Source organism: Podarcis tiliguerta, assembly GCF_965153285.1.
Source record: "Podarcis tiliguerta genome assembly, chromosome: 1".
Lineage (NCBI taxonomy): Eukaryota > Metazoa > Chordata > Lepidosauria > Squamata > Lacertidae > Podarcis > Podarcis tiliguerta.
The window spans coordinates 31,806,440-31,818,981 of NC_139534.1; the positions used below are offsets into that span (position 1 = coordinate 31,806,440).

Here is a 12,542-nt window from a genome sequence, read left to right on the forward strand (position 1 = left end):
AGGAGGGCCTTGTAAATTAATACAGGAATCTTGGACCTGGTTCAGTAGCATATGGGCAAGCTATTGAGCACTGGAGATATGTGCTGGCATTATGCTATAGTCTATCCCCATCAACAGTCTAGCTGCAGTGTTTTGTACTAGCTGGACCCACCCAAGGATAGCCCCACAAAGCGTGCATTGTAGTAATCAAGACCATTCCTGCCCAAGAATGGCTATAGGTGGCATACCAGCTGTAGCTGGTAAAAGGGACATTGAGGCTATCTGAACTTCCAAGAACAAAGATGGATCCAAGAGAAACCTCAGACCCTGAACCTATACTTTCAGAGTGAGTGCAACCCCAGTCAGAATTGGCCAGTGTCTTGGACATGGGACCCAACAACCCACATTGGAGAACTTACAAAGAAAACTAGTGAAAAGGCTTGAACCACAAATTCCCATGACATTCTGTCACTCAGTATGAGTAATACTGAATAAATGTTAACTTGGCAAAACCAGCATACTTAATCAACTGATATTTACACCACTGTCAAGCATAATAATAATTTATTATTAGTGAATATAAAGAACTTTAGAAATGTATCGAAAACAACGTTGCTGTGATATAAAATACATTTATATTGCCATAAAGATGATATATTTATTCTACTGCATCAGCAGAGCCCAGATAAATAAAACAGCTGAAAACAAAGAAGGAAGCACTAGTAGTCAAACTGACCTGAAACAGAGGGTATATTGTAGAGTATCATGTTTGCATCTGTGTGGAGGTCAGTGAAAGTACCATAATACATTTTAAAGCAGCCTTATCAGTTTACGAAATTAATATTGGGCTTTGGTCCACGTAAGCTCATGCCATAATAAATATTAAATACAGTGGTACCTCGGGTTAAGTACTTAATTTGTTCCGGAGGTCCATTCTTATCCTGAAACTGTTCTTAACCTGAAGCACCACTCTAGCTAATGGGGCCTCCCGCTGCTGCCACGCGATTTCTGCTCTTATCCTGAAACAAAGTTCTTAACCCAAGGTATTATTTCTGGGTTAGTGGAGTCTGTAACTTGAAGCGTATGTAACCCGAGGTACCACTGTACTGAAGGAGGTACAAGACTTTTGGTTGTTTTTCTGCAAAAATATAATAAACCTGTTCCTCTGGAAGTTGTTTTGAAATGTATCACTTACATGGCACTCTGCCCACCTGGAAAACAGAATGTTTTCCCCAAATGCCTGAAAGTGACACCACAGGCACCCAGGCAACTGCTTAATGTAGTTGTTTACAAAACTTGTACTTGCAGCTCATGAAGTCTGCACAGCTTACTATTGCAAGGTATTGGAAGACTCTAAATGCAAACTTGTTTGGGATCTGGATCTTACAACTCTGGGACTTAATGGACAAACTTAGAACCCATGTACTAGAGTTGAACAGGCAAGAAAATCACTTATATTTTAATCAACATGGCATGGTTTCATTACAAGTGTAACACTGACAGAACGTGGTTATAGGCCTCTGAGGTCCCGTGGCAATCTCTGGAATGATACCTTGGTTTAAAAACTTTAAATGATTTAAAAGTTAAATGTAATTAAATTTTTGGTGCTTCTTGGGGGGATTGGGGTGGAAAACAGCTGTGTATGAATAACTTTATGACTGGTGTATATTACAAATGGTGGTGGTGGGGAACAAGGACAGACAAAAGGAAACACTACTTCACAGCACAGTTAAATGCCAACTTACATGGTTTTAAAAAGAGGATTAGAAAAATTCATGGACATGAGGCAATTGCTACTACTGTAGTCATAATCACTATGTACTATTCTCCAGGATCATATCTCGGTACCAGTTTGGGGAACTTTAATGTGATAGTGCCATTGCTCTACTTCCTGCTTGGGACCCTTCTCTAAACATCTGTTCCACCACTGTGGGAAATTGAAATGCTAAGGCTCTTCTCCTGTTCTTAATCTAATCAGATCCTAAATAGCCATTTCTTTTTTACAGATGTGTAACAATTATGCCAAGCCGAAAGAGCAACCCATCTAACAAAAACACATATTATCACCTCCGACGGTGACTTTGGTTTGCTTATTATTCTGTACTCAGAACAGCAATAATAATAATAATAAACCTTTATTGTCACTACACCACCTGTGTGCAGTGAAATTAAACGAGTCCCCCCCCCCCCATACACTCAGTCTTGTTCGCACTCTGTGTGCTTGTCGGAAGTCAATTGCACCACAATTGCAAGACGCTGGGCAAGCTGGATAAAAGGCTTGAGAGGTATATAGAAAATCGAGTATAGCGGTATGATAGCAACTAGCAAGCTGCATGATGCAATGCATGGTTTTCGATCACACCTGTAGTCAGATCAAACGTGATTGCTCCCTTCCCTATGTACGCATATAGAAAACAACATGGCCATGTTATCATGTGAAAAATATTGTCCTATATTATCCGGAGATGACAAACCTCCGTCAGGCTGCGCGCTAATTGGGCAGGAAGTTGACAAGGAATGCAATATTTGGCCTGTGCGTTAGACTGGGAGACCTTGCATCCTTCTCTCCACATCCCGGGACCCCCAGCAGCAGGCGTGAAATGGCGAGGTGGGGGCCGGAGAGAGCAAGGAAGGCGACAGCCGGGGGGGGGGGAATGCTTTTCCACCAACGCCCTCCTTGGCCGCGTTGAAAAGGAGGCAGCGGTGACATCACCGCGCTCGCCAACTCTCTCTCCCCTCCGCATCCTCAGTTTCCGCCTTCCAATTGGAGGCGTGTCAGGAGGCCGCAGGTGAGCCGGCGTTCCAGACGCGGAGGCGGCGGGGGCGTGGAATTCCCCCTGCGTCGCGCGCGCGCACGTGACCTTCGCGGGGCCACAGTGTTGTTGTTGTGCTCCGTCAGCTACAAGCTCGCGCAGGCTGCAAGAGGAAGACGCGGAGCCCTCGGCGCAGCCGCAAGACAAGAGGTAAGGAAAATGGGAGAGCGGGCGGGAGAAGGGAGCGGGGCAACCTCCAACCGCCGCCACCGAACGCTCAAGTTTGAAAAGGCGGGCGGGCGGGTGGCTGCGCGCGCGGCGTAATGACGGGGAGCAGCGTGGGGTGTGTGTGGCGGGGGGAGAAGCCTGGCGTCGTTTGCGCAGGCGTCGCCTCTTTGATTCCCCTTGGAGCAGTTAGGGGGCGTTAAGGCAGGCGTCGCCTCACTCTCCGCTTCTACGCCCCCCCCCACCGCCTGGGAGAGGGGGAGCCAGAGGTTTCCGCCTCAGAGCCTCGGGGAGCGGGGGGGGGGGTCCTCTCAAACGGATGGCTGTTTTGAGCCCCCCGTCGCCCTCTCAAAGCCTGGCCAGTCAGGCTCCAGGTGTGGGGGGGGGTTTTTTGGAGGGGGGTGCGCAGTAATGTTTACATTGGGGTCACGCCGCTGACTGATACTCAAATCAACTTCTTTATATTCAGTATATGTATCAGCGCGCGTCACAGGTGCTCAAGGTTGGTGAGAACAAATAGCCAGTTCGCATAAAGCACACTTGTTTAGGAGCTCAAAATGTAGAATGAAAAAAACCCGCATATTCCTGAAATGAGGACACTAGTAAAGCTTTACCACAACCGGCACAAAGTTTTGTCGCTTGAGATTGTGACAAGTGGAAATCATAGGCTGCAGTCCTGGCCCCACTTATTCCCACGGAAATTCAGTAGGATTTCCTTCTGAGTATCTAGGGTTAGGATTGGGCTGTAAAAAAGTTAAAACCCGGACAGCAGGTTGAGGGGGAGCAGTCAGTCTTCCCCCACTGTGGTGGGATGTATCTTTCTGCTTGAATTGTAATTTATTTCTAAATTTGCGTCCATCCATACAAACTTTTTCTCTCCATGGTATATGGAAATAACCTTCCAAAGTTATCTTTAATGTAAAGTTACCCGGGACAGTCCCTGGATTTACAAATCAGTCCCTGACAAAATCCTTTCATTTCTACTGAAGTTGAAGACTGTCCCTGAATTAATTGGGGGGGGGGGGGATCTGGTAACCTTACTTTAATGTGTTTCAGAGTCTTATCATATACTCCTTACAGTTACAGAAATGGTTTTCTGTTTTGTAATAGTAATTTCAAAGCGCATGGCTCCTGTAACATAATGGAGGAGGAGGAGGGAGGCTTAGGTGCCATGCAGTGCAATCCTAAGTATGTTTACACAACAGTTAAGTTCTCAGAGTTCCAATTGATTTACCTCCTGGCTAGGAAGTTTTCTTAGTTAGCTTCAAGACTTACTTTGTCAACATGCATAGGACTGGGCTTAAAAAAACTTTACTCACAGGTAAAGTTCTTTAAATGGTAGGTAGATGCAAATGATTCTATATGGATCATAGCTGAAACCTAGTCAGTATTCATGATCAGGTGGTCTGATAAGTACTCATCAGAGTTTGGTATTCTGGTTTTCAAGTTTGATTGGTATTACTGTGCCATCTAAATAATTGTTGATAAATGACTGTACAATTTCATCAGACATACAAGACGTGTGGAACACATGATGAGTATATGTACAACTGGGTAAGGAACATGAGCCATAATTTGTTTTGAATGTTTATGCTATTTTTATTATTCCAGCAAGGCTTCTGTAACTAGATTTTAACAACATACCAGAAGAATCCAAGCCAGTATTTAAGAATTATTTAAGAAGTGTGTGTACTCCAGCTGCTTAGAGGATTCCATTTATTGTCACAGGTATTGAAAATTAAAGCTGTTCTTTTTTTGCTACTGTTCATTTAGACTTTTTTTAAATAAAAATTGTAGAATTGTGTACAGCCAAAACTTCAATTCTACTTGCAGCAGTCCTGTAAAGTGGCTCAATATTATTCCCACTTCTACAAATACGGAACTGAGAGAAGACCTACCGTATTTTTTGCTCTATAAGACTCACTTTTTCCCTCCTAAAAAGTAAGGGGAAATGTGTGTGCGTCTTATGGAGAGAATGCAGGCTGCTCAGCTATCCCAGTATCCAGAACAGTAAGAGGGATTGCTGCTTTCACTGTGCAGCGATCCCTCTTGCTGTTCTGGCTTCTGAGATTCAGAATATTTTTTTTCTTCTTTTCCTCCTCCAAAAACTAGGTGCGTTTTGTGGTCTGGTGTGTCTTATAGAGCGAAAAATACGGTAGTTATTTTTAGACAGTACCATTTAGGAATGTAAGTGAGAGGGACTCACCTGATTAAACACTCTTTCATACAAAAAAGGGGCGGGGGGGACTAGTATGTGAGGAAGAAGGGTGGGTAGGCAAGTATGTGAGGAAGAAGGGTGGCACGTCTCACTCAGAATGAGAAATTGGCTTGAGGAAGAACAGTTCAGCTTCTGCCAAAAACTATATTATTCATGTTACTGTCTGTTATGGTTGAATTTAATGTAAATAAACATGTCCTTAATGAAGTCTTTAATTACATAATTCCACACTGTTTCAGTGTAAAGGCAATTTATTTTGATGGAGACAAAATTACAGAAAATGGGGGGAGGGGTGGACACAGTCGTTAATTATGTATCATTTCCAGGCTAAAAAATAAATAGTCAATACTGATCATATTCACATGCCTAATATGTGTTCCTGACCACAAACATGCAGACTGCTGCAATTTCTGCTCCTTTGTCTGCTTAGAGTGGAATTTTCTGCTATCCCTATACATGATACAAAATGAATGAGGAGGAAGGCAAGCAAATTCAGTTACCACCTCTTGAAATTTCATACTCTCAGCAATACGATCTGATCTAGACAGGTAGTACAAATGCATAACCCAGCAGCCCCTAGATCAGTGTTTCCCAAACTTGGGTCTCCAGCGGTTTTTTTAAAGTTCAATTCCCATCATCCCTGATCACTGGTACTGCTAGCTAGGGATGATGGGGGTTGTAGTCCAAAAAAGCTGGAGACCCAAGTTTGGGAAACACTGCCTTAGATAGATCCAAAGTGTGCTTTCCTTCTGTTCTGTAATCTCATGGCAACTGGAAGTTGGAGCTGAATGTTTTTTTCCTGGAGGGGAAAGTAAATTGCTATCAGCTGCCCCTTCTCTGCTTGGTAAATGGGACCCAGCTGGTCTTCCTTTTGCTGTGGTGTTCCTCCTTGGAGGCAGGTGGTATCAGCGGCCCATGGATAGGGCAGGAGTGAGTTTCTTTTCTGCGCTGCAGTCCCAAGAACAAGGGTGTCTTTGCAAATAAATATTCTGCATTGGTGACACTGTCTTCATTTAGGAAATACGATTTATGCTGTACACCTTTTGGAGTCACATGTTCAAGATTCCTTGGGCTGTAAAATACAATTTTTAAAGTGGTTTGTATCTTCATCTTTTTGAATTTTTTGTGGTAAAGATAAATATTTACCTTATAATCATAATGTCTGATAATAAAAGAGAACATAATCAAGACATTTATGAATGCTTATAACTTTTTCTTCTTTATTTCAGGTCACTTTATATGACCAAATGGTGAAGTTAATTTGCACCTTGACAGATCATAGTGATGATGTCAACTACTGTGCCTTCTCTTCTTCTTACTTGGCTACATGTTCCCTGGATAAATCTATCCGTCTGTATTCTTTAAGCAGTTTTGATGAACTTCCTTACTCACCACTAAGAGGCCACACATATGCTGTTCACTGCTGCTGCTTCTCTCCTTTTGGAAACCTTTTAGCTTCATGTTCTACGGATGGCAACACAGTTCTGTGGGAAACTCAAAATGGACTGAAACTGGCAGTGCTGGAGCACCCCTGTAGGCATCCTGTAAGAATTTGTCGATTTTCCCCTAATTCCACGTACTTGGTTTCAGGAGCTGCTGATGGAAGTGTAAATCTTTGGAATGTTCAGTCTTTTAAAGTATACCGGTGAGTACGTCAGGCCCCAGTAACTAGAAAAGTAGCTAACCTGTGGCCTTCCAGATGTTGCTGGACTACAACTCTTTTCAGCCACAGCCAGCTTAGGCAATAGTTAGGAATGATGCACACTGTAGTCCAACAACATCTGGAGGGTCAGAGTTGAGTCACCTCTGAACTTGACAGAAACAATTTTTACATTCTTAAAGTACTTTTAGATTCCTCTCTGTCTTTGGAGGAAGCTATTAGACTGTATTCTACAGTAGTAAAGATGAAGTCGGTATAATTTCTGTTGTTAATAAAAATGGTGATAACTTACTTTCCTTAAATAGCAATTTAGATATCCGCTACTGGAACAATTACAATAAGCATCCCATTGTGTTTATTGATGAGACACTGAAATTCACAGAGCAACAGGTTTTTTGTTTTTTGTGAGGGCTAGCAGAGCCAGAACTTGGGAAAGTTTTTCTAATTTTTAGCACCAGTTTGATGTAGTTATTATTAATACGTTAGGTGTAAGTTCTGTATAGATTCATAAACCATCTCGAATTGCTTGGTCTTCCCCTCAGCTGCTTTCATGCTATACTGTCTTGTAATTTGTTTCTAAATCCACAAGTCTCAGTACCTTCTGGTGCTTATGGGTCCCATTAAAATATAAATTGCTAGAAATTCTGAATTTTGGAATAATGCATTTATGTAGTTGGCATTTAGCTTGAATCTGTTTTTATTATGCAATTAATATATTAAAAATTGATCAGCTTTCTTCTGTAGCTCATGTGATTCAGTGGTCTTGTTTAGATATAATGATAAACCTTGGTTCAGCATTATGAGAACAAACCACTGTAAGCCTCACACTTGCATGCTTCCTCCTTCTCTTCTGATGCACGTCCAAATAAGAATTAGGAAGTTTTCCTTTTTGTTTAGATTAACCACAACTTGCTATGTTACCTGACTCCTTAGTTAGTCTTAGGTGTGATTTCTTGAAAGAGGACAATTTCAAACCATAGTTTATAAAGTTGGCTTGTCTCATTTAGCTGTAGCCAGGATTAAACAGTCTAGGGAACAGACAACATGCTAAATTGGTTGATTTAATACTGAAGTTGAAGCTTCCAAAGTCCTTCCAGCTGTACCTGAGAAGGAGAGAAGAAAGGTGAAGCAAGCTCAAGGCTAAGTGAAGCTCATTCTTGTAATACTAAATCATAGTTTAATGTTGCAGCTAAACACAGCCATACCCTGCTGCAAGTAAATAGACAACAGGTCTTGATATTTCGTAGTTAGATGATTTATCTGTGCCTTTGTAGTATATTTGTAGGTGTATGAGGTGCCAGCAAAATTGCTTTGCATTAGATTGTTTATATTCTCCTTTTCAGAATTGGTTTAATTCATGCTTATCTTACTTTATCAGGGTTGTGATTTCATGTGATTCGCACTTCCAAAGTTCATGATCCTTTATTCTTGTCTTTCAGATCTGGCAGTGTTAAAGATGGCTCTTTGGTAGCCTGTGCATTTGCTCCTGATGCAAGTTTCTTTGTGACTGGATCGTCATGTGGAGATTTAACTGTTTGGGATGAGACAATGAAGTGCTTGTATAATGAGAAAGCTCATGATCTTGGAGTCACCTGCTGTGACTTTTCTTCAAAGCTGGCTTCTGGTTAGTTAACTTGCTATTTAAATAAATCCTTTTAATATATTTTCTCTCCTCCAGCCCTACCTCTCATGCAAATTGGTTTTGTCATCGAGGCCTGTAGTATTGAGGCTTCAGATTTCCCCCCTTTCTCTTCAGTTGCCCTTTTGCTAGGCATGATAATGGGGGTAGGCAGGATATGTCTAGGAAGCTCTGGAGAACTGGCATAGAACTGGACCATCTAGGCTCTGTGTGAAAGAATGTGATAAGGAGAATTATTCTAAGAATTTTCGGAATTTCTCATAGTGCTGAAGTTTAGTGTCCTCTATCTCAACATTAATGTTGCAGTCCTCTGGTTCCTGGGAGAGCATCCTAGAAGCCATTGGATTACCTATGCCTGCTAGAGAGGATGGTTGATGGAGAAACTCTTCAAGTGTTCATTGTGAGCCAGGGTTTCAGGGATTAGAGTGGATACCAACCTTCTTGGGGCTTTTTTTAAATAAACATAACAGGTACTGTGCCCAGTCTGTACACAAAAAAGTATTGTGCAATCTGGATTCTCCCTGAATACTCCTTAATACTCAGTGTAAAGTTTAGCTGAAAGGGGACAACACAAAGTTGTGTGTACCCTTTTAGAAGCCTTACAAAAACAAACACTGAGATGAGGCATTGGCATAGAAGGGTGTGGATGTAAGGATGCCTGTGGTTGCAACATCCTGGAAATCTTAAAGGTTCTGTTTTCTGTAGTGGGTGTTACGTAGAGCAAAGCAATAAAAAATCATAAACTCTAGGATGTTTAAGATATTTTAAGGTGAATTCCTTAATCTCCCATCAGATTTGAACCTTGAGAATGCTTCATTAGTTTCTACTTCAATATTCATATTCTACTATTACTGTTTAAAAATGTTGGCAGTTTATCATGGGATCTAACATAGAAATTGAACTTACTATAAGTGAAGTTTGCATATATCCTTTTTTAGATCATATTGAAATGGTGGTAAATTGGTGTAAAGTGGACTCTGTCTAGATTACACCCCCTCCTCCTCCTTGTTGGGAAGACTGGAGACAGTGCTTTTATATAGCAATGAAATGAATCTGCCTGTTCTCAAGGCATTGGATCAGGCTGCTGCCTGACCCAGGTCTGAGCAACTACTTTTGTGTGTGATGCATAAATGGTGAGGAAAGGAATAAGCCTCTGCTCCTCATGTGTTGTAGTCCTAATGCAAATTGCTCCCCTCACCCAGGATTAAATAAAAGTATTATTCGATTTAGTTTGGCCCTCAGTCTCATTGCATCTGTGGGATATACTTCCAGGTAGCTTGCATCAGATTTCAGCTTTGATATTCTGTTATTTTACAAAGGATTGCTTTTGTCATCGTGTAAAGTTTTATAGTTGGTCTTACAATCTAAAATAATGCAAATAGAATTGTTGGCATATATACCAGTTATTAAGTTCATAAATGCAGTGGTTATCAATGTGCTAAAAACATATAAGGTGTTATTCAAGTAAATAAATGCACAAGTTGGAAACCCCAGAACATATCCAGACCCCCAAGTGTTCCTATTTTCCAGGGACAGTCCCGGATTTACATGTCCCGCTTTTCCTTAGGACGTCCCTATTTTCATCAGATAAATGCTTGTGGGTATAGAGTTATGCGACCCCCAAGCCAAGCAGATAAGTAACTATGCAATCTTTAGAAGACATCTGAAGAGAAGTTTTTTTAATGTTTAATGTATTATGTTTTTATATATGTTGGAAACTGCCCAGAGCAGCTGGGGCAAGCCAGTCAGATGGGTGGGATAATAATAATAATAATAATAATAATAATAATAATAATAATAATAATAATAATAATATTTTATTATTTAATAGGACACCGCTATTTTCATCAGGGAAATATTGGAGGATATGCATATGTAGGGAGAGGAGAAGGGGGGAAAGTTCTATTGTGTGAGTGGAAGTTGCGCAAAATGCTACTTAGAATACAAACCACAAAACTGAACTTGTATTTAAACTTTTGATTCAAAGTAATACGAAGATAATTCTTTTATATTATTTTCAATTTAGACAGTTTCCCCATAGTATTTAAATTATGTTAAGTACATATTCGACCCAACTATCTTTCCTAGAAGATGAATATTTTAATTGCTTTAAAATACTATTTGGGAAGCTATAGTAAGTCTGCAATTGTAATGGCAGTGCAAATCCTGCTCTGCTACTGAAGAGGGAGGCCATTCAACAGAAAGGCATTTATGCTACATGATGTCCCCCAGTTCATCCACAGAAAGCGCTGTAGGCCTACATATACTACCATCAGGTTTCTGGTGCTGGTGGTGGTAGCGGAGGAGGAGGGGCAGCCTTGGATCTCCGTGATCCAGAGCCCACTGACATGCACATGATTGGCATGAAACCATGGTACAGCTCTAGAACTGTAGTTTATTTCCTTCCAGTTGGTACCATATCCATTTGACTATTCTGTAAGTCAGTTAAATGATTGTTATCATGTTTCATTATATTTGTTTGAAGACTTGTGTTGTAAATATCTGATTTAGTATTTTTATTGTAGCTAAGAATCCCTGTATAATAATAGACAGATTTATTGGAGACAATTTTCTCTTGGATCTCCATTTTCTGTTGATAGGAATTTCTTGCTTTTTGCTTGACGTGTATACAGCCATTATATATATTTTTGCCTTTGATTTTGACAGTGATGCACTCACTAGAGATGTGTTTTTCTCACCTTTTGGGAAAACTACTAAAAGCTATTCTTCATTTTTCCATCTTGCCAGCTACAGCAAATCTTCTCCTTTCCCTGCAGTTGTTTACTAATTGGCTTTTTAGAATTTAATGTGTTCTATAAATAACTCTTTCTTCTTTTCATGTCAAATGTGTTGTGGTTCACTTGTGAAACCGTGTTTTGTTTATGGTCAAATATCCTCTGAAAAAATCAGAAGTGAAGAAAGGGTGGGTTGCAAATTGATTCCAGAAGTGACAAGAAAATCTGCAGAATAGGGCTAGTCACAGCAATTTGAGTACTGATAATGAAAAGTGTGCATAATATAGCCTAAACATCCCAGTTTTAGCTGCTTTCTAATTTGTTTTGGAGCTAAGAGTTATTTCCCATGGGGGATTACTGGAATGAAGTCTATTTGTATTACAGGCTTTCTGAGGAATATTTAAAAATAAACGGTAATCTCTCTCTAGTTGCAACTCTGTACAAATTCCTGGGACATTTTAACCTACAGAGGTGATTCCCATCCCACCACACTTAAACTACTGAGTGGTACTCAACTAAGTTTTACTCAGAGGAGGATCATTGAAATTAATGAACGTGACCTTGGAAGTCTGTTAATTTCAACTGGTCTACTCCGAATCAGTAGGGACGCGGGTGGCGCTGTGGGTTAAAGCCTCAGCGCCTAGGGCTTGCCGATCGAAAGGTCGGCGGTTCGAATCCCCGCGGCGGGGTGCGCTCCCACTGTTTGGTCCCAGCGCCTGCCAACCTAGCAGTTCGAAAGCACTCTCAGGTGCAAGTAGATAAATAGGGACCGCTTACTAGCGGGAAGGTAAACGGCGTTTCCGTGTGCGGCTCTGGCTCGCCAGAGCAGCGATGTCACGCTGGCCACGTGACCCGGAAGTGTCTTCGGACAGCGCTGGCCACCGGGCTCTTTGAGTGAGATGGGCGCACAACCCTAGAGTCTGTCAAGACTGGCCCGCACGGGCAGGGGTACCTTTACCTTTTTACTCCGAATCAACCTTAGTTGAATGCCACTCACTGTGTGCTCCAGATCTATTTTTCTACAGTAGCTATAGGGCTATTGCAATAACCCTTTGCTGTTAAGCAGCTCTGCTTTCCTTCGAGGCAGTCATCCCAGTTGATGGCAGTCCTCAGTTGCACTGGTGTCTGTAACTTCAAATTCTCAGAAACTGTAGGAATCATGCATATATAGAACCAAGCCTCATTAAAACCAGAAGTTATTTCTAAGTGACAATAGTTAGGATTGGGGTGAATGACATCTACTTGTTCCTTACCATGTAGTACCGGTATGTCCATTTCTGTGCAGTATTAATAGTGTATGTGTGAGGGCTGGGAAGTTATATGGGTGAAGTTT

At 41.3% G+C, this 12,542-nt stretch overlaps 1 protein-coding gene across 12 annotated transcripts in view; it reads left to right on the plus strand.

Moving 5' to 3' along the window:
- Positions 1-2,412: 2,412 nt before the first annotated feature.
- Positions 2,413-12,542, plus strand: part of WDSUB1 (WD repeat, sterile alpha motif and U-box domain containing 1) — a 46,440-nt gene continuing 36,310 nt past the window's right edge. For 5 of the 12 annotated variants that reach the window (XR_014504382.1, XR_014504383.1, XR_014504384.1 and 2 more), the window contains exons 1-4: positions 2,414-2,942; positions 4,569-4,685; positions 6,405-6,820; positions 8,275-8,459. Coding sequence is in view for 6 of the 12 variants with exons in the window: in XM_083410880.1 (XP_083267006.1) it covers positions 6,423-6,820; positions 8,275-8,459 (583 nt within the window). In the remaining 6 variants the exon portion in view is untranslated. Of the gene's footprint in view, positions 2,943-3,072; positions 3,460-4,568; positions 4,686-6,404; positions 6,821-8,274; positions 8,460-12,542 lie in introns of those variants that run through there. The other 7 variants (XR_014504386.1, XR_014504387.1, XM_083410884.1 and 4 more) reach the window with 5 other exon arrangements.